Source organism: Oncorhynchus tshawytscha, unplaced genomic scaffold (genome assembly GCF_018296145.1).
Source record: "Oncorhynchus tshawytscha isolate Ot180627B unplaced genomic scaffold, Otsh_v2.0 Un_contig_1824_pilon_pilon, whole genome shotgun sequence".
NCBI classification, from domain to species: domain Eukaryota; kingdom Metazoa; phylum Chordata; class Actinopteri; order Salmoniformes; family Salmonidae; genus Oncorhynchus; species Oncorhynchus tshawytscha.
The window spans coordinates 137,224-160,000 of NW_024609829.1; the positions used below are offsets into that span (position 1 = coordinate 137,224).

Consider the following 22,777-nt stretch of genomic DNA (forward strand, 5'->3'; position numbering starts at 1 on the left):
TTATTACACGTTCTCTCTCCATCTGTTAGTTATTACACGTTCTCTCTCCTCTGTTAGTTATTACACGTTCTCTCTCCATCTGTTAGTTATTACACGTTCTCGTTCTCCATCTGTTAGTTATTACACGTTCTCTCTCCATCTGTTAGTTATTACACGTTTCTCTCCATATGTTAGTTATTACATGTTCTCTCTCCATCTGTTAGTTATTACACGTTCTCTCCCTCTGTTAGTTATTACACGTTCTCTCCATCTGTTAGTTATTACACGTTCTCTCCATCTGTTAGTTATTACACGTTCTCTCCTCTGTTAGTTATTACACGTTCTCTCCATCTGTTAGTTATTACACGTTCTCTCTCCATCTGTTAGTTATTACACGTTCTCTCTCCTCTGTTAATTACACGTTCTCTCTCCTCTGTTAGTTATTACACGTTCTCTCTGTTAGTTATTACACGTTCTCTCCATCTGTTAGTTATTACACGTTCTCTCTCCCTCTGTTAGTTATTACACGTTCTCTCTCCATCTGTTAGTTATTACACGTTTCTCTCTCCTCTGTTATTACACGTTCTCTCTCCATCTGTTAGTTATTACACGTTCTCTCTCCATCTGTTAGTTATTACACGTTCTCTCTCCTCTGTTAGTTATTACACGTTCTCTCTCCATCTGTTAGTTATTACACGTTCTCTCCATCTGTTAGTTATTACACGTTCTCTCTCCTCTGTTAGTTATTACACGTCTCTCCTCTGTTAGTTATTACATGTTCTCTCTCCATCTGTTAGTTATTACACGTTCTCTCTCCATCTGTTAGTTATTACACGTTCTCTCTCCATCTGTTAGTTATTACACGTTCTCTCTCCATCTGTTAGTTATTACACGTTCTCTCTCCATCTGTTAGTTATTACACGTTCTCTCTCCATCTGTTAGTTATTACACGTTCTCTCTCCATCTGTTAGTTATTACACGTTCTCTCTCCATCTGTTAGTTATTACACGTTCTCTCTCCATCTGTTAGTTATTACACGTTCTCTCTCCATCTGTTAGTTATTACACGTTCTCTCTCCTCTGTTAGTTATTACACGTTCTCTCTCCATCTGTTAGTTATTACACGTTCTCTCTCCTCTGTTAGTTATTACACGTTCTCTCTCCTCTGTTAGTTATTACACGTTTCTCTCCATCTGTTAGTTATTACACGTTCTCTCTCCTCTGTTAGTTATTACATCGTTCTCTCTCCTCTGTTAGTTATTACACGTTCTCTCTCCATCTGTTAGTTATTACACGTTCTCTCTCCTCTGTTAGTTATTACACGTTCTCTCTCCATCTGTTAGTTATTACACGTTCTCTCTCCATCTGTTAGTTATTACACGTTCTCTCTCCTCTGTTAGTTATTACACGTTCTCTCTCCTCTGTTAGTTATTACACGTTCTCTCTCCTCTGTTAGTTATTACACGTTCTCTCTCCTCTGTTAGTTATTACACGTTCTCTCTCCTCTGTTAGTTATTACACGTTCTCTCTCCATCTGTTAGTTATTACTCCATCGTTATTTCTCTCTCCTCTGTTAGTTATTACACGTTCTCTCTCCATCTGTTGTTATTACACGTTCTCTCTCCATCTGTTAGTTATTACACGTTCTCTCTCCATCTGTTAGTTATTACACGTTCTCTCTCCATCTGTTAGTTATTACACGTTCTCTCTCCTCTGTTAGTTATTACACGTTCTCTCTCCATCTGTTAGTTATTACACGTTCTCTCTCCTCTGTTAGTTATTACACGTTCTCTCTCCTCTGTTAGTTATTACACGTTCTCTCTCCTCTGTTAGTTATTACACGTTCTCTCTCTCTGTTAGTTATTACACGTTCTCTCTCCTCTGTTAGTTATTACACGTTCTCTCCTCTGTTAGTTATTACACGTTCTCTCTCCTCTGTTAGTTATTACACGTTCTCTCTCCTCTGTTAGTTATTACACGTTCTCTCTCCTCTGTTAGTTATTACACGTTCTCTCTCCTCTGTAAGTTATTACACGTTCTCTCTGTTAGTTATTACACGTTCTCTCTCCATCTGTTAGTTATTACACGTTCTCTCTCCATCTGTTAGTTATTACACGTTCTCTCTCCTCTGTTAGTTATTACACATTCTCTCTCATCTTAGTTATTACATGTTCTCTCTCCATCTGTTAGTTATTACACGTTCTCTCTCCATCTGTTAGTTATTACACGTTCTCTCTCCTCTGTTAGTTATTACACGTTCTCTCTCCATCTGTAAGTTATTACACGTTCTCTCTCCATCTGTTAGTTATTACACGTTAGTTATTTCTCTCTCCTCTGTTAATTACACGTTCTCTCTCCATCTGTTAGTTATTACATCGTTCTCTCTCCTCTGTTAGTTATTACACGTTCTCTCTCCTCTGTTAGTTATTACACGTTCTCTCTCCTCTGTTAGTTATTACACGTTCTCTCTCCATCTGTTAGTTATTACACGTTCTCTCTCCTCTGTTAGTTATTACACGTTCTCTCTCCATCTGTTAGTTATTACACGTTCTCTCTCCTCTGTTAGTTATTACACGTTCTCTCTCCTCTGTTAGTTATTACACGTTCTCTCTCCATCTGTTAGTTATTACACGTTCTCTCTCCTCTGTTAGTTATTACACGTTCTCTCTCCATCTGTTAGTTATTACACGTTCTCTCTCCATCTGTTAGTTATTACACGTTCTCTCTCCATCTGTTAGTTATTACACGTTCTCTCTCCATCTGTTAGTTATTACACGTTCTCTCTCCATCTGTTAGTTATTACACGTTCTCTCTCCATCTGTTAGTTATTACACGTTCTCTCTCCATCTGTTAGTTATTACACGTTCTCTCTCCTCTGTTAGTTATTACACGTTCTCTCTCCATCTGTTAGTTATTACACGTTCTCTCTCCATCTGTTAGTTATTACACGTTCTCTCTCCATCTGTTAGTTATTACACGTTCTCTCTCCATCTGTTAGTTATTACACGTTCTCTCTCCATCTGTTAGTTATTACACGTTCTCTCTCCATCTGTTAGTTATTACACGTTCTCTCTCCATCTGTTAGTTATTACACGTTCTCTCTCCTCTGTTAGTTATTACACGTTCTCTCTCCTCTTTTAGTTATTACATGTTCTCTCTCCATCTGTTAGTTATTACATGTTCTCTCTCCATCTGTTAGTTATTACACGTTCTCTCTCCTCTGTTAGTTATTACACGTTCTCTCCCCTCTGTTAGTTATTACACGTTCTCTCTCCATCTGTTAGTTATTACACGTTCTCTCTCCATCTGTTAGTTATTACACGTTCTCTCTCCATCTGTTAGTTATTACACGTTCTCTCTCCATCTGTTAGTTATTACACATTCTCTCTCTCTGTTAGTTATTACATCGTTCTCTCTCCATCTGTTAGTTATTACACGTTCTCTCTCCATCTGTTAGTTATTACACGTTCTCTCTCCTCTGTTAGTTATTACACGTTCTCTCTCCTCTGTTAGTTATTACACGTTCTCTCTCCATCTGTTAGTTATTACACGTTCTCTCTCCTCTGTTAGTTATTACACATTCTCTCTCCTCTGTTAGTTATTACACATTCTCTCTCCATCTGTTAGTTATTACACGTTCTCTCTCCATCTGTTAGTTATTACACGTTCTCTCTCCATCTGTTAGTTATTACACGTTCTCTCTCCATCTGTTAGTTATTACACGTTCTCTCTCCTCTGTTAGTTATTACACGTTCTCTCTCCTCTGTTAGTTATTACACATTCTCTCTCCTCTGTTAGTTATTACACGTTCTCTCTCCATCTGTTACGTTCTCTCTCCTCTGTTAGTTATTACGTTCTCCTCCTCTGTTAGTTATTACACATTCTCTCTCCTCTGTTAGTTATTACACGTTCTCTCTCCTCTGTTATTACACGTTCTCTCTCCATCTGTTAGTTATTACACGTTCTCTCTCCTCTGTTAGTTATTACACGTTCTCTCTCCTCTGTTAGTTATTACACGTTCTCTCTCCATCTGTTAGTTATTACACGTTCTCTCTCCATCTGTTAGTTATTACACGTTCTCTCTCCATCTGTTAGTTATTACACGTTCTCTCTCCATCTGTTAGTTATTATCACACGTTCTCTCTCCTCTGCTAGTTATTACACATTCTCTCTCCTCTGTTAGTTATTACACGTTCTCTCTCCATCTGTTAGTTATTACACGTTCTCCCTCCTCTGTTAGTTATTACACATTCTCCCTCCTCTGTTAGTTATTACACATTCTCTCTCCTCTGTTAGTTATTACACGTTCTCTCTCCTCTGTTAGTTATTACACATTCTCTCCTCTGTTAGTTATTACACGTTCTCTCTCCATCTGTTAGTTATTACACGTTCTCTCTCCTCTGTTAGTTATTACACGTTCTCCCTCCTCTGCTAGTTATTACACATTCTCCCTCCTCTGTTAGTTATTACACATTCTCTCTCCTCTGTTAGTTATTACACGTTCTCTCTCCTCTGCTAGTTATTACACATTCTCTCTCCATCTGTTAGTTATTACACGTTCTCTCTCCATCTGTTAGTTATTACACGTTCTCCCTCCTCTGTTAGTTATTACATTCTCCCTCCTCTGTTAGTTATTACACATTCTCTCTCCTCTGTTAGTTATTACACGTTCTCTATCCATCTGTTAGTTATTACACGTTCTCTCTCCATCTGTTAGTTATTACACGTTCTCTCTCCATCTGTTAGTTATTACACGTTCTCTCTCCTCTGTTAGTTATTACACGTTCTCTCTCCTCTGTTAGTTATTACACGTTCTCTCTCCATCTGTTAGTTATTACACGTTCTCTCTCCATCTGTTAGTTATTACACGTTCTCTCTCCATCTGTTAGTTATTACACGTTCTCTCTCCTCTGTTAGTTATTACACGTTCTCTCTCCTCTGTTAGTTATTACACGTTCTCTCTCCTCTGTTAATTACACGTTCTCTCTCCATCTGTTAGTTATTACACGTTCTCTCTCCATCTGTTAGTTATTACACGTTCTCTCTCCTCTGTTAATTACACGTTCTCTCTCCATCTGTTAGTTATTACACGTTCTCTCTCCATCTGTTAGTTATTACACGTTCTCTCTCCATCTGTTAGTTATTACACGTTCTCTCTCCATCTGTTAGTTATTACACGTTCTCTCTCCATCTGTTAGTTATTACACGTTCTCTCTCTCATCTGTTAGTTATTACACGTTCTCTCTCCATCTGTTATTAGTTATTACACGTTCTCTCTCCATCTGTTAGTTATTACACGTTCTCTCTCCTCTGTTAGTTATTACACGTTCTCTCTCCTCTGTTAGTTATTACACGTTCTCTCTCCTCTGTTAGTTATTACACGTTCTCTCTCCTCTGTTAGTTATTACACGTTCTCTCTCCTCTGTTAGTTATTACACGTTCTCTCTCCATCTGTTAGTTATTACACGTTCTCTCTCCATCTGTTAGTTATTACGTTCTCTCTCCATCACGTTCTCTCTCCATCTGTTAGTTATTACACGTTTCTCTCTCCATCTGTTAGTTATTACACGTTCTCTCTCCTCTAAGTTATTACACGTTCTCTCTCCATCTGTTAGTTATTACACGTTCTCTCTCCTCTGTTAATTACACGTTCTCTCTCCATCTGTTAGTTATTACACGTTCTCTCCATCTGTTAGTTATTACACGTTCTCTCTCCTCTGTTAATTACACGTTCTCTCTCCTCTGTTAGTTATTACACGTTCTCTCTCCATATGTTAGTTATTACACGTTCTCTCTCCTCTGTTAGTTATTACACGTTCTCTCTCCTCAGTTATTACACGTTCTCGCTCCTCTGTTTCCCCAGCACATGTCTGATTTATCTCCCAGACACATGCTGGATTCATCATCTACACATCTCCTCTTAGTTTCATTGTTCTCTTTACTAGCCATCAATACTCAGATGAGAGAAGAAGAAAGGAGAGGAAGGTAGAGGAAGGAAGAGGGAAGGAAGGGAGAGGAAAGGAAGGGAGAGGAAAGGAAGGAGAAGGGAGAGGAAAGGAGGGGAAAGGAGAGGAAAGGGGAGGAGGAGAGGACAGGTGGGGAGAAGAGGAAAGGAAAGGGGAGGAAAGGAAAGGAGAGGAAAGGGGACGAGGAGAAGAAAGGAGATGAGAAGGGAGAGGAGGAGAAAGGAAAGGGGAGGAAATGAGAGGAAGGGAGAGGGGAGAAGACAAAAAGGGAGAGGAGAGGAAGGTAGCGGAAGGTAGAGGAGAGGAAAGGAGACGGGGGGAGAAGAGAGAAAGGTAGAGGAAGGTAGAGGAGAGGAAAGTAGAGTGGGGAGAAGAGAGGAAGGTAGAGGAAGGTAGAGGAGAGGAAAGGAGAGGGGGAGAAGAGAGGAAGGTAGAGGAAGGTAGAGGAGAGGAAAGGAGAGGAGGGAGAAGAGGAGAAGGGAGGAGAGGAAGTCGGATATAAGAAAGGACCATAAATCGTTGCTCACACACACACACACCTCCTCATCCAGACATACAGGTCATGACACCTGTACCATAAAAAACACAGCCAGTTACAGCTGGCATAAATCTATAAACAGACAGGCAGGAGAGAGTGTGTGTCTGTGTGACAATGTGTGTGTGGAATGTCATTCAGGTGTGTGTGCAGCTAGAACCCCAAACACACACACCTCCATACGATTTACGACCCCCATCTCCTCTCACCTGCTTGACAGCCTGAACACAGCCAACACTGTCTGCTACACAGGAGCATGGCACTCGTAAATCACACACACACAACTGCAGCACCAAAGCTACAGAGCGATGTACACATATGGAAAAACCAGAATGAATTTATATATCGAGTGCTGTACCTCATTAGGTATGTATGTGTGTGTGTGCATATTGCATTCAGTATATCTTTTCCCCAGCTAACTCACCTTACCATTATCAGGACATTATATTACGGAAACATTGGCACAGCCTGACGCAGAGTAGCCATATCACTTATATAAAGCCATAAGTGTGGCCCTAACACGTATACAGTATAGTCCAAAACTTACAGCATTTGGTTCATTTTATAATATACAGTATGTGTACGAGCGCTTAACCGTTTTGAGAGGGAGTTGAGAGGGAGATTGCCAGAAGCAGTTTGTCTGTTAGAGTAGGGAAGGAACACAGACATGGGGCTCTATAAGTGTTAAACACACGTCAGTTTGCAATTTCGTCATGGATAAAACTGGCGCACTGGCATTTTCCAGCCTTAACGTCAGGCTCAGCTATTTACCTGAGGAACATCAGCTTGCTTGCCTTGCCAATATCTGAGGTGTGTCCTTAAAAACAAAGTACAAAAGTGGACCATTTCATGCACAGCCTCTCCAGACATGACACACAGTGGCCATGGAAGGAGAGATGTTCATGACACACAGTGGCCATGGAAGGAGAGATGTTCATGACACACAGTGGCCATGGAAGGAGAGATGTTCATGACACACAGTGGCCATGGAAGGAGAGATGTTCATGACACACAGTGGCCATGGAAGGAGAGATGTTCATGACACACAGTGGCCATGGAAGGAGAGATGTTCATGACACACAGTGGCCATGGAAGGAGAGATGTTCATGACACACAGTGGCCATGGAAGGAGAAATGTTCATGACACACAGTGGCCATGGAAGGAGAGATGTTCATGACACACAGTGGCCATGGAAGGAGAGATATTCATGACACACAGTGGCCATGGAAGGAGAGATATTCATGACACACAGTGGACATGGAAGGAGAGATGTTCATGACACACAGTGGACATGGAAGGAGAGATATTCATGACACACAGTGGACATGGAAGGAGAGATATTCATGACACACAGTGGCCATGGAAGGAGAGATGTTCATGACACACAGTGGACATGGAAGGAGAGATGTTCATGACACACAGTGGCCATGGTAGGAGAGATGTTCATGACACACAGTGGCCATGGAAGGAGAGATGTTCATGACACACAGTGGCCATGGAAGGAGAGATGTTCATGACACACAGTGGCCATGGAAGGAGAGATGTTCATGACACACAGTGGCCATGGAAGGAGAGATGTTCATGACACACAGTGGCCATGGAAGGAGAGATGTTCATGACACACAGTGGCCATGGAAGGAGAGATGTTCATGACACACAGTGGCCATGGAAGGAGAAATGTTCATGACACACAGTGGCCATGGAAGGAGAGATGTTCATGACACACAGTGGCCATGGAAGGAGAGATGTTCATGACACACAGTGGCCATGGAAGGAGAGATATTCATGACACACAGTGGACATGGAAGGAGAGATGTTCATGACACACAGTGGCCATGGAAGGAGAGATGTTCATGACACACAGTGGACATGGAAGGAGAGATATTCATGACACACAGTGGCCATGGTAGGAGAGATGTTCATGACACACAGTGGCCATGGAAGGAAGGAGAGATGTTCATGACACACAGTGGCCATGGTAGGAGAGATGTTCATGACACACAGTGGCCATGGAAGGAGAGATGTTCATGACACACAGTGGCCATGGAAGGAGAGATGTTCATGACACACAGTGGCCATGGAAGGAGAGATGTTCATGACACACAGTGGCCATGGAAGGAGAGATATTCATGACACACAGTGGCCATGGAAGGAGAGATATTCATGACACACAGTGGCCATGGAAGGAGAGATATTCATGACACACAGTGGCCATGGAAGGAGAGATGTTCATGACACACAGTGGCCATGGAAGGAGAGATGTTCATGACACACAGTGGCCATGGAAGGAGAGATATTCATGACACACAGTGGCCATGGAAGGAGAGATGTTCATGATACACAGTGGCCATGGAAGGAGAGATGTGCCTTTTGTGCCGGTGAATCTCGTGCTTAGAAACATAAAAAACTATTGTTTTTCCCCCCATTTTGTTAAGTTTGATTAAAATCCAATCATAGCCTACCCTCCTCCTAAACAAGGGCGATTTAGCAGCTTCACATAGGTACATCTTTTTATCCTGGCCATTAGCCAAAACTAGCCTTAAATAAAGGGGTTTTTAAATAGTCTAGTGAGAGTGCGTTAAAATATTTAGGAAGTTTTTGCTTTCATGCTTTTTCACTATTCACAAACCTGGGATATCCTTCCCCATTTTCAAAGAGTACCCTTGTCCGATTACCAAAGACATGCTCCTCCTGTCCAAACTATTCAGTCCTCCTATAACACCATATCAACGCCTCGCACATAGGCAATGATACAATTGACAGGAGCCTAGTATTTATGCATAGACGTGCAAATGTTATGCGTAAAGACATTTAGGCCTACGTGTGCACACAGTGCCATGGAACGAGAGAAACAATTTATGATATCGTGCCTCTGACCCGATCCTATTTGGAAATATCGTTGTTGGTTTAAAAAACAGATTGATTGTACATGAGAACGTACATGGCTGGAATGCAATGCAATTTCATCTGCTATTTCTGGAGAAGTGCAAATGTGATCTGTAAGATGGTTCCATTATGTTTACAAAACATTACATTTGCGAGCACCATAACGCCAGGGGTGGAAAAAGTACCCAACTGTCATACTTGAGTAAAAGTAAAGATACTTTTACTTGAGTCATTTTCTATTAAGGTGAAAGTCACCCAGTAAAATTCTACTTGAGTAAAAGTCTAAAAGTAATTGGTTTAAAATATACTTAAGTATCAAAAGTAAAAGTATAAATAATTTCAAACTCCTTATATTAAGCAAACCAGATTACACCATTTTATTTGTTTATTTACGGAAAGCCAGAGGCACACTCCAACACTCAGACATCATTTACAGACAAAGCATGTGTTTAGTGAGTCCGCGAGATCAGAGGCAGTCGGGACGACCAGGGATGTTCTCTGTTTAGTGAGTCCGCCAGATCAGAGGCAGTAGGGACGACCAGGGATGTTCTGTTGATAAGTGCGTGAATTTGACTATTTTCCTGTCCTGCTTAACATTCCAAATGTAACGAGTACTTTTGGGTACCAAGGAAAATGTAGTGAAGTAAAAGTATTCAAAAATATAAATAGCAAAGTCAAGTACAGATACCCCAAAGAACTATTTAAGTAGTACTTTCAAGTTTTTTTTTACTTAAGTACTTTACACCACTGCATAACGGTGAGTGGACCTTTATCCAGCTCCTGTGAAAAGTGGGTAAAACCCTCCATATTCTAAATAGCCTTGTCTGAATTATACACCCACGGGGATCAATTACGGTGCCTGTAACTCTGTTTAGACATGACTACTTAAAAAATTGCCTTGTCTTTTTAGGCCTTATCAATAGCCTAGTGAATTTAATATTTCTTATTGACTATGTTTGGCAGTGTCACGCCCTGGTCAAAGTATTTTGTGTTCATCTTTATGTATTTGGTCAGGCCAGGGTGTGGCATGGGGTTTTTGTAATTGTGGTGTGTTTGTCTTGGGGTTTTGGTGGTGGTATTGGGATTGTAGCTTAGTGGGTTGTCTAGCAAAGTCTATGGCTGTCTGGAGTGGTTCTCAATCAGAGGCAGATGCTTATCGTTGTCTCTGATTGGGAACCATATTTAGGCAGCCATATTCTTTGAGTTTGTCGTGGGTGATTGTCCTTAGTGTCCTATGTGTACTCGTTGTTAGTTTGCACCAGATAGGCTGTTTCGGTTTCGTTTATTGTTTTTTTGTAAGTTCGTGTTTCTTTGTTATATTAAACATGGATCGCAATCGACACGCTGCAGTTTGGTCCGACTCTCTTTCATCACCACTAGAAAACCGTTACAGAATCACCCACCACCAACGGACCAAGCGGCGTGTCAACAGGCAGGAGCAGCCGAAAAGGAGATGCTCACCAAGGATTTCTGGTCATGGGAGGAGATCTTCGACGGGAGAGGACCCTGGGCTAAACCAGGGGAGTGTAGCCGCCCAAAGGAGCAACAGGAGAAGAGGCAACAGAGGCAGCAGCAGCAGGAGCAGCAGCAGCTACAGTGGGAGAGGTTGCACCACCTGGAGTTATGGACATGGGAGGAGGAATTGGACGGTAAAGGACCCTGGAATGAGCCTGGAGATTATTGTCGCCCCAAAGCCGAGCTGGAGGCAGCAAAAGCAGAGAGGCGGCATTATGAGGAGCTAGCACGGCAGAGCGGATGGAAGCCCGAGAGTCAGCCCCAAAAATTTCTTGGGGGGGCTTACAGGGAGTATGGCTATGCCAGGTAGGAGACCTGCGCAAACTCCCTGTGCTTACCGGGGGCTGGAGAGACCGGGCAGGCACCGTGTTATGCTGTGGAGCGCACGGTGTCTCCAGTGCGGGTGCACAGCCCGGTTCGGTATATTCCAGCTCCTCGTATCGGCCGGGCTAGAGTGGGCATCGAGCCAGGTAAGGTTGGGCAGGCTCGGTGCTCAAGAGCTCCAGTGCGCCTGCACGGTCCGGTCTATCCAGTACCACCTCCACACCCCAGCCCTCCGGTAGCAGCTCCCCGCACCAGGCTTCCTGTGCGTGTCCTCGATCCAGTACCACCAGTTCCAGCACCACGCACCAGGCCTTCAGTGTGCCTCGCCTGTTCAGCGCAGCCAGCGCTTTTCTCCTCTCCTGCGCTGCTGGAGTCTCCCGCCTGTTTAACGCAGCCAGAGCCTTCCTCCTCTACAGCGCTGCCGGAGCCTCCCGCCTGTTCAGCGCAGCCAGAGCCTTTCTCCTCTACAGCGCTGCCGGAGCCTCCCGCCTGTTCAGCGCAGCCAGAGCCTTCCTCCTCTACAGCGCTGCCGGAGTCTTCCGCCTGTTTAGCGCAGCCAGAGCCTTCCTCCGACACAGCGCTGCAGGAGTCTCCCGCCTGTTCAGCGCAGCCAGAGCTGCCAGTCTGCATGGAGCAGTCAGAGCTGTCAGTCTGCATGGAGCAGTCAGAGCTGTCAGTCTGCATGGAGCAGCCAGAGCTGTCAGTCTACATGAAGCAGCCCGAGCTGCCAGTCTGCATGAAGCAGCCAGTCTACATGGAGCAGCCAGAGCTGTCAGTCTGCATGGAGCAGCCAGAGCTGTCAGTCCGCATGGAGCAGCCAGAGCTGTCAGTCTACATGAAGCAGCCCGAGCTGCCAGTCTGCATGAAGCAGCCAGTCTACATAGAGCAGCCAGAGCTGCCAGTCTGCATGAAGCAGCCAGAGCTGTCAGTCTGCATGGAGCAGTCAGAGCTGTCAGTCTGCATGGAGGAGCCAGAGCTGTCAGTCTACATGAAGCAGCCCGAGCTGCCAGTCTGCATGAAGCAGTCAGTCTACATGGAGCAGCCAGAGCTGTCAGTCCGCATGGAGCAGCCAGAGCTGTCAGTCTACATGAAGCAGCCCGAGCTGTCAGTCTGCATGAAGCAGCCAGTCTACATGGAGCAGCCAGAGCTGTCAGTCTGCATGAAGCAGCCAGAGCTGTCAGTCTGCATGGAGCAGCCAGTCTGCATGGAGCATCCAGTCTGCACGGAGCTGTCAGTCTGCACGGAGCTGTCAGTCTGCACGGAGCTGTCAGTCTGTAAGGAGCTGCCAGTCTGCAAGGAGCTGCCAGTCTGCAAGGAGCTGCCAGTCAGCACGGAGCCGCCAGAGCGGTCAGTCTGTAAGAAGCCGCCAGAGCTGTCAGCCTATATGAGGCAGCTAGTGCCGCCAGTCTGCCCAGCGCCGCCAGTGCCCCCGTCTGCCCAGCATCGCCAGTCTGCCCAGCGCCATCAGTCTGCCCAGCATCGCCAGTCTGCCCAGCATCGCCAGTCTGCCCAGCATCGCCAGTCTGCCCAGCATCGCCAGTCTGCCCAGCACCGCCAGTCTGCCCAGCGTCGTCAGTCTGCCCAGCGTCGTCAGTCTGCCCAGCACCGCCAGTCTGCCCAGCGTCGCCAGTCTGCCCAGCGTCGCCAGTCTGCCCGGCGCCGCCAGTCTGCCCGGCGCCGCCAGTCTGCCCGGCGCCGCCGGTCTGCCCAGCATCGCCAGTCTGCCAGACTCTTCCAGATCTGCCAGTCAGCCAGACTCTTCCAGATCTGCCAGTCAACCAGACTCTTCCAGATCTGCCAGTCAACCAGACTCTTCCAGATCTGCCAGTCAACCAGACTCTTCCAGATCTGCCAGTCAACCAGACTCTTCCAGATCTGCCAGTCAACCAGACTCTTCCAGATCTGCCAGTCAACCAGACTCTTCCAGATCTGCCAGTCAACCAGACTCTTCCAGATCTGCCAGTCAACCAGACTCTTCCAGATCTGCCAGTCAACCAGACTCTTCCAGATCTGCCAGTCAACCAGACTCTTCCAGATCTGCCAGTCAACCAGACTCTTCCAGATCTGCCAGTCAACCAGACTCTTCCAGATCCGCCAGTCAGCCGGGATCTGCCAGAACTGCCAGTCGGCCAGGATCCGCCAGTCAGCCAGGATCCGCCAGTCCATGATCCGCCAGTCAGCCAGGATCCGCCAGTCTTTCAGGATCCGCCAGAAGTGCCAGTCAACCAGGATCCGCCAGTCAGCCAGGATCCGCTAGTCTGCCAGGATCCGCCAGTCTGCCAGGATCCGCCAGTCTGCCAGGATCCGCCAGAACTGCCAGTCTGCCAGGATCCGCCAGTCTGCCAGGATCCGCCAGAACTGCCAGTCGGCCAGGATCTGCCAGTCAGCCAGGATCTGCCAGTCGGCCAGGATCTGCCAGTCGGCCAGGATCTGCCAGTCGGCCAGGATCTGCCAGTCGGCCAGGATCTGCCAGTCGGCCAGGATCCGCCAGTCTGCCAGGATCAGTTAGATCCGCCAGTCTGCCAGGATCCGCCAGTCTGCCAGGATCCGCCAGTCTGCCAGGATCCGCCAGTCTGCCAGGATCCGCCAGTCAGCCAGGATCCGCCAGTCAGCCAGGATCCGCCAGTCTCCCAGGACCCACCAGTCAGCCAGGATCCGCCAGAAGTGCCAGTCAGCCAGGATCTGCCGGAACCACCAGCCAGCCAGGATCTGGTAGATCCATCAACCTGCCTGAGCTTCCTCTCACTCCTGAGCTTCCTCTCACTCCTGAGCTTCCTCTCACTCCTGAGCTTCCTCTCACTCCTGAGCTTCCTCTCACTCCTGAGCTTTCTCTCACTCCCGAGCTTCCCCTCAGTCCCGAGCTGCCTCAGTCCCGAGCTGTCCTTCAGTCCCGATCTGCTCCTCAGTCCAGTGGGGTTCTGGGTGAGGACTACTAGGCCATGGTCGGCGGCGAGGGTGGACTATCCAGGGACGAAGGGAGAGGGGACTAAGACATTAAATGAGTGGGGTCCACGTCCCGCGCCCGAGCCGCCACCATGGACAGACGCCCACCCGGACCCTCCCTATTGTTTTGAGGTGCGTTCGGGAGTCCGCACCTTAGGGGGGTTCTGTCACGCCCTGGTCAAAGTATTTTGTGTTCATCTTTATGTATTTGGTCAGGCCAGGGTGTGGCATGGGGTTTTTGTAATTGTGGTGTGTTTGTCTTGGGGTTTTGGTGGTGGTATTGGGATTGTAGCTTAGTGGGTTGTCTAGCAAAGTCTATGGCTGTCTGGAGTGGTTCTCAATCAGAGGCAGATGCTTATCGTTGTCTCTGATTGGGAACCATATTTAGGCAGCCATATTCTTTGAGTTTGTCGTGGGTGATTGTCCTTAGTGTCCTATGTGTACTCGTTGTTAGTTTGCACCAGATAGGCTGTTTCGGTTTCGTTTATTGTTTTTTTGTAAGTTCGTGTTTCTTTGTTATATTAAACATGGATCGCAATCGACACGCTGCAGTTTGGTCCGACTCTCTTTCATCACCACTAGAAAACCGTTACAGGCAGACTGCAATTTACAGTGGCCTAGCCCCTATATCAGGGTGAATGCTCTAGATGATGTTTAACAATGTATTTCTATATTGAAGCAATGCAACTAGAACAATGTGGACTGAAAACATGTTTAACATATTTAGCAAATATGGGGCAGGCTATTTAATGAATTAGGCTATAACAGACTAACATTCGAATTGGAGTTGATGACAAAGCAATACATACATTTTTTAAAATATATAACCTGAAGAAACACCATATTTAGCCATGGAGCACGTTCTGATTGGCCAGTGAGGAGCCACGCCTCGACACACCAACAACTTGTTCATTCATCAAAACCCAGCTGCTGCGCCCAGCAGCACACCCCCGAACCTAGAACGCTACAGCCAGAGGTAAAGATTTGCCATTGCATTATGTTTGTTAAAATAGAGCCCATGGTGTCTGCCGCACAGATACCAGAGTTAACATACAACACAGTTATCTAGTTGTATCTCTATCCCTCCCTCTCTCCCTAACTATGTCAGGATGGAGAGAACAGAGACCAGGACTTAAGATAAATCAAAGGTTAGAATTATAAATCTAGAAGAAAGACTACAGATCAGAGGTTTGGGTTTAATCTACAGAGATCAGAGGTGGTATATCCTTAATTATAAACTGGGTGGTTCGAGCCCTGAATGCTGATTGGCTAACAGCCACGCTATATCAGGCCATATACCACGGGTATAACAAAACACATATTTTTACTGCTCTAATTACATTGGTAACCAGTTTATAATAGCAATAAGGCACCTCTGGGTTTTGTGGTCGTTGTGCCTAAGAACAGCCCATAGCCGTGGTATATTGGCCATATACCACACCCCCTCTGACCTTATTGCTTAATTATCAACTGGGTGGTTCGAGCCCCGAATGCTGATTGGCCTTGCGTTGTGCCTAAGACTAGCCCATAGCCGTGGTATATTGGCCATATACCACACCCCTCTGACCTTATTGCTTAATTATCAACTGGGTGGTTCGAGCCCCGAATGCTGATTGGCCTTGCGTTGTGCCTAAGACTAGCCCATAGCCGTGGTATATTGGCCATATACCACACCCCCTCTGACCTTATTGCTTAATTATCAACCGGGTGGTTCGAACCCCGAATGCTGATTGGCCTTGCGTTGTGCCTAAGAACAGCCCTTAGCCATGGTATATTGGCAATATACCACACCCCCCAGGCCTTATTGCTTTAATCTAGCCAGGAAACATTCAGCAGTATAGGGAGATAGGACATTTAGGATAAGGTTCGTATTTGAGAAGGGATGTGTAACACAATGTATTGCAGAGTGAAATACCTGTGGAGGTATGCAATGCAGAATCTGCCCTCACATTTTTTGTGGGACGGCGTTTAGAGGAGAATGTCGGCCTCGATGTCTTAATAACTGTCATAGATACAGACACAGAGATATTAATGTTTTGACATTAGTTATTCATGTATCGCCTGAGTTATTGACGACTGTACTAGGATGTGTGCGTGTGTTTTATTGATGTACTGTCAGTCTCAATATTCCTGTTATTGATGATGTACAGAGCATTCAGAAAGTATTCAGGCTTCCCTTTTTCCACATTTTCTTACATTACAGCCTTTTTCCCCCTCATCAATCTACACACAATACCCCATAATGACGGAAAAAAAAAAGTTTTTTCAAGTACATTCAGAGACTTGTCCCGAAGTCAATCCTGTGTTGTTTTGGCTGTAGGGTCATTTTCCTTTTAGAAGGTGAACCTTTGCCCCATTCTGAGGTCCTGAGTGCTCTGGAGCAGGTTTTCATCAAGGTCCGTTCATCTTTCCCTCGATCCTGACTAGTCTCCGAGTCCCTGCCTCTGAAAAATATCCCCACAGTATGATGCTGCCACCACCATGCTTCACCGTAGGGATGGTGCCTGGTTTCTTCCAGACGTGATGCTTCGCATTCAGGCCAAAGAGTTCAATCTTGGTTTCATCAGACCAGGGAATCTTGTTTCTCATGGTCTGAGAGTCCTTTAGGTGCCTTTTTGGCAAACTCCAAGTGGGCTGTCATGTGCCTTTTACTGAGGAGTGGCTTTTGTCTGGCCACTACTACCATAAAGGCCTGATTGGTGGAGTGCTGCAGAGATGGTTGTCCTTCTGAAAGGTTCTCCCATCTCCACAGAGGAACTCTGGAGCTCTGTCGGAGTGACCATTGGATTCTTGGTCACCTCCCTGACCAAGGCCCTTCTCCCCCGATTGCTCAGTTTGGCCGGGAGGCCACCTCTAGGAAGAGTCTTGGTGGTTCCAAACTTCTTCCAATTAAGAATGAAGGAGGACACTGTGCTCTTGAGGACTTTCAATGCTGGTACCATTCCCCAGATCTGTGCCTCAACACAATCCTGTCTCGGAGCTCTACGGACAATTTGTCCGACCTCATGGCTTGGTTTTTGCTCTGACATGCACTGTCAACTGTGGGACCTCATAGAGACAGGTGTGTGCCTTTCCAAATCATGTCCAATTGAATTTACCACAGGTGGACCAATCAAGTTGTAGAAACATCTCAAGGATGATCAATGGAAACCAGATGCACCGGAGATCAATTTCGAGTCTCATAGCAAAAGGGTCTGAATACTTTTGTAAATACTTGTGTTTTTAATTTTTAATACATTTGAAAACATTTCTAAAATCCTGTTTTTCATTTTGTCATTATGGGGTATTGTGTTTAAGATTGAGGCAAAACATTTATTTAATCAACTTTAGGATAAGGCTGTAACGTAAAAAATGTGGAAATGGTCCATACTTTCCGAATGCACTGTAACTTATACGTCTACTGAATATAGAACTGGTTAACAGGCCACACACACACACACACACACACACACACATCTCTTTCCACACAGTTGACTCATTTGGGAAGATTGCAGGAGAAGGGCTGAAGGACTCTGCAGGCCTTTGTCAGTGTGTGTGTGTCTAACTGTGTGTTTACATGTACACTGTATGAAGGTGTGAAGTTATATAAATCTGGTTGTTCTTACCTGGCGAAGAACGATGCAGCGGCAGAGGTGGTGGTTGGGGTTGCCGTGGTAACCTGCAAAGTGGGAGGGACCTTGGAGGGTGAGGGGGCGGGGAGATCAGCATTGTAGTGGTTCAGAGCCTCCTCCGTCAGACCCTCTCTACACCCCTCTGATATCATCTGCGAGATCTACACACACACACACACAGCCATGATACAACAATAACAACACAAAAGAGAAAGGGGGACATAGGTGAGAGATGGTCACACATGTTGTGTGACTGTAACGACAACAGACAGAAACAATAGTAAGAATATAGGACTGGAGGAACTACACCTGTTTGTTTGCTTTAAGGAGAGAAAAGAACAGGTTTTCCTTCCACTGGTGACACAGTGCCAGTCAGGCCAGAGGGAGACCTGGTGCCATCCTCCTCCATCTGTCACCTCCATATTACCCGACTGGCACAGCTCTCTCTCTCTCTCTCTCTCTGATTGTTCCTCTTGAACATGTTGATCAATTTAACCTTAACAATTTATTTTCACATATTCAGTAATGTTTGTTAAGTATAAAGAATATTCATAAAACTAATGCATTGGATTCATCTAGTGATTCATGTAGTATTTTTGACTATAGGTGCTTTAGATTGTATGGGGCTGTAAGTCCTATCCAGTATCCACCACTAATATGTTGTCCTACCTGGATGGATGAAGCTCAGCGGCCATTTTGTGCCAGCAGGCTCACGCCATATCGCTTTCTCAGCATTCTTTAAATGTCATCCCGATATAGAGAACCATTTATAAAGCTCTCTCTCTCTCACCTTTTCTTCCCCCCCCAAACCTCTTCATCTCCATCTCCTCACTCTGCTTTCTTCTCAACTCCCTAGTTCCCTCTCCTTCAACATGCACACACACCCCAGCAGTAGTGTAGCTCTGGAGGTTCTGTGTGACCTGTCTGAATTCACAGTGATTTATCATCATGTTCTCGCTCTGCTCTAATGGTAAAACAGGAGTGTTAATGTCACACTATGTTACTGCAGGGAAGAGGAGAGAGGAGCTACACAGGACACACACACACACGGTTGATTGATTGGCTAATTAGTGTAGAAGTAGTCTACTTGCATCATCCACAGACCAAAATACCTGATTTAGAAACAGAAATATAGGACATCTGCCACATACACCATACTGGGAGGTGTATGTATGTGTGTGTGTGTGTGTGTGTGTGTGTGTGTGTGTGTGTGTGTGTGTGTGTGTGTGTGTGTGTGTGTGTGTGTGTGGGGCTACTCGATCGGGTGCCAGCACTTGACTGCTTGCGGGAGCCTAACCCTTCTTGATTAGCGTGCAGCTGTTCTACACTGCTAAAGCATGTTATTAGTATCACAGGGCTATGCTACAGGCTAGGCTATATGCTACTATGGCATAATGTGAAGACAATGGCTGACTGATGGCTCTTTGATGGGCATCGTGCCATCTCAGCACAAGGAAAATGGAGGGAAGAAATCAAATGGACTCGTATATCTTAAAGCTCCTGAGTGGAGCAGCGATCAAAGGCACTGCATCTACAGACCCTGGTTCGATCCCGGGATGTATCACAACCGGCCGTGATCAGGAGTCCCATAGGGCAGCGCACAATTGGCCCAGTGTCGTCTGAGTTAGGGGAGGGTTTAGTTAAATAAAGGTTACATTTAAATAATAATAATAATAATATCCTCCTGACTTTATTTCACAGACACACAGTGTATTTCTAGTAGCACCCTGGGCTGTGTGCCAGCGGGCCTCAGAGAGGTGACCTTGGGACAGGGGATGGAGGGAGAGAGGAGAGAAAAGGAGGGAGGGGACAGAGGGAGAGAGGAGAGAAAAGGAGGGAGGGGACGGAGGGAGAGAGGAGAGAAAAGGAGGGAGGGGACGGAGGGAGAGAGAAAAGGGGGAGGGGACGGAGGGAGAGAAAGGGAGGGAGGGGACGTAGGGAGGGAGAGAGGAGAGAAAAGTAAGGAGGGGACGGAGGGAGAGAGGAGAGAAAAGGAGGGAGGGGATGGAGGGAGAGAGAGGAGAAAAAAGGACGGAGGGGACGGAGGGAGAGTGGAGAGAAAAGAAAAGGAGGGAGGGAGTGGAGGACACAGACAGGGTGTGAGGGATGATTCAACAGAAGGGTTAGAAAAAGGCTTAGGGGAGATGAAGAAGGGTTAGGAGTGTAGGGGAAAGGGGAGAGTGAGGGAGAGACAAGATGATGATGAGGGGGGTGAGGGAGATGAGGGGAACAGGGGAAATGAGGAGGTAGGGAGATGAGGGGAACAGGGGAGATGAAGGGAACAGGGGAGATGAGGCGGTAGGGAGATCAGGGAACAGGGGAGATGGGAACAGGGGAGATGAGGGGAACAGGGGAGATGAGGGGAACAGGGGAGATGAGGGGAACAGGGGAGATGAGGGGAACAGGGGAGAGGGGAACAGGGGAGATGAGGGGAACAGGGGAGATGAGGGGAACAGGGAGATGAGGGGTAGGGAGATGAGGGGAACAGGGAGATGAGGGGGTAGGGAGAGGAGGGGAACACGGGGAGATGAGGGGAACGGGGGAGATGAGGGGTAGGGAGATGAGGGGAACAGGGGAGATGAGGGGGTAGGGAGATGAGGGGGTAGGGAGAGGAGGTGGGGGTGGGGAGAGAGGAGGGGGTGGGGAGATGAGGGGAAGACAGGGAGATGAGGGGGTAGGGAGAGGGGGGAACACGGGGTGGTAGGGAGATGTGAGGTGAGGGACAGGGGATGGGAGAGAGATGTGAGGTGAGGGACAGGGGGTGGGAGAGAGATGTGAGGTGAGGGACAGGGAGAGAGATGTGAGGTGAGGGACAGGGGTGGGAGAGGGAGATGTGAGGTGAGGGACAGGGGGTGGGAGAGAGATGTGAGGTGAGGGACAGGGGTGGGAGAGAGATGTGAGGTGAGGGAAAGGGGGTGGGAGGGAGAGAGATGTGAGGTGAGGGACAGGGGTGGGAGGGAGAGAGATGTGAGGTGAGGGACAGGGGGTGGGAGAGAGATGTGAGGTGAGGGACAGGGGGTGGGAGAGAGATGTGAGGTGAGGGACAGGGGGTGGGAGAGAGATGTGAGGTGAGGGACGGGGGTGGGAGAGAGAGAGAGATGTGAGGTTAGGGACAGGGGGTGGGAGAGAGATGTGAGGTGAGGGACAGGGGGTGGGAGAGATGTGAGGTGAGGGACAGGGGTGGGAGAGATGTGAGGTGAGGGACATTGGGTGGGAGAGATGTGAGGTGAGGGACAGGGGGTGGGAGAGAGATGTGAGGTGAGGGACAGGGGTGGGAGAGAGATGTGAGGTGAGGGACAGGGGGTGGGAGAGAGAGAGAGAGATGTGAGGTGAGGGACAGGGGGTGGGAGAGAGATGAATGAGGTGAGGGACAGGGGGTGGGAGAGAGATGTGAGGTGAGGGACAGGGGGTCAGAGGGGAGAGAGAGAGAGAGATGTGAGGTGAGGGACAGGGGTGGGATTTTGAGAGATGATGAGGTGAGGGACAGGGGGTGGGAGAGATGTGAGGTGAGGGACAGGGGGTGGGAGAGAGATGTGAGGTGAGGGACAGGGGGTGGGAGAGAGATGTGAGGTGAGGGACAGGGGTGGGAGAGATGTGAGGTGAGGGACAGGGGGTGGGAGAGAGATGAGGTGAGGGACATTGGGTGGGAGAGATGTGAGGTGAGGGACAGGGGGTGGGAGAGAGATGTGAGGTGAGGGACATTGGGTGGGAGAGATGTGAGGTGAGGGACAGGGGGTGGGAGAGATGTGAGGTGAGGGACAGGGGTGGGAGAGAGATGTGAGGTGAGGGACAGGGGGTGGGACTGAGAGAGAGAGAGAGATGTGAGGTGAGGGACAGGGGGTGGGAGAGAGATGTGAGGTGAGGGACAGGGGTGGGAGAGATGTGAGGTGAGGGACAGGGGGTGGTAGGGTGATGAGGGAGAACAGGGGGAGATGTGAGGTGAGGGACAGAGGGTGGTAGGGTGATGAGGGAGAACAGGGGGGAGATGTGAGGTGAGGGACAGAGGGTGGTAGGGTGATGAGGGAGAACAGGGGTGGGTGTGACAGGAGAGTTCCCCGAGTCCTCATTATCAGGATATTCATTGTTACATGTAATCAGAACACAGAGCACTAACTCTCTCTCTCTCTCTAATTTGTACATACTTTAAGAATCGAAAAACTTCAATCCCCTCTTCAAGGGGAGAACCTGATTTTACGTACTCCAACCCCCCCCACCCCCCTCCCACCACCTGTCTCTTTCGATAACAGTTTACAGTCCTCACCCAGAAGCCTTTGTTCCAAGAGATGTCCTCATCTTCCCTTCGGTTACCACTCTCAGCTGAGGACAGCCTCTACTCACATACATAGACTTTGTGTGACCCCTGGCTCATGGCTAATATACGTCATCAGGGCCAAACAATCTAATGAACCCGACGTGACTCGACACCCGGGACAGACTGCAACTCGATTTCAGAGGAAAAGGGAGGACAGCTCAGTTCAACCTCACAGTTCCACCTCTCCCTTTGGTCAACAAATTGGGGGAGACATTTTGAAAAATAAGGTCAATCCCTGTGAAAATGGGCCCTAAAGTCAGACACGGAACATAACAATTCCACATTTTGTTTTGTGCCAACTCTCTTTCCAGTTACGCCTTTTTGGAAACAGATCCACTTTCATTTATTTTGATCCTTTCCCCCCAATTCTATCTACCTGCACTTCAAAAAGATCATCATCACACACACACACATCCAGTGTTAATCTGCAAAATTGTAACTAGACTTTTGCACACATTGTACATTGTATATAGACTTTGTTTTCTACACTTGTTAATTTGTTTATTCCATGTGTAACACACACTTTATCTTGGCCACACTTGTTCTCAACTAGCCTACCTGGTTAAATAAAGGTGAAATAAATAAATAAACACACACACCACACCACACACCACACACACACACCACACACCTGGTAGGGGTAGAGTGTGACTCCTCCTCCATTGCTGCGAGACATGTACTGGTGAGCCTGCAGGGCAGCCGTGCT

General features: G+C 47.0%; 1 protein-coding gene across 1 annotated transcript in view; it reads right to left on the reverse strand.

The window, feature by feature from the left end:
- LOC112242486 (kinesin-like protein KIF26B) overlaps positions 1 to 22,777 on the reverse strand; it is a gene marked incomplete at its 3' end in the record, with an annotated part of 214,475 nt that overhangs the window by 109,102 nt on the left and 82,596 nt on the right. The window contains 2 exon segments of the mRNA XM_042319261.1: positions 17,754 to 17,920; positions 22,703 to 22,777. The exon segment at positions 22,703 to 22,777 is cut by the window's right edge and continues 618 nt beyond it. Of these exon segments, the coding sequence (XP_042175195.1) occupies positions 17,754 to 17,920; positions 22,703 to 22,777 (242 nt within the window).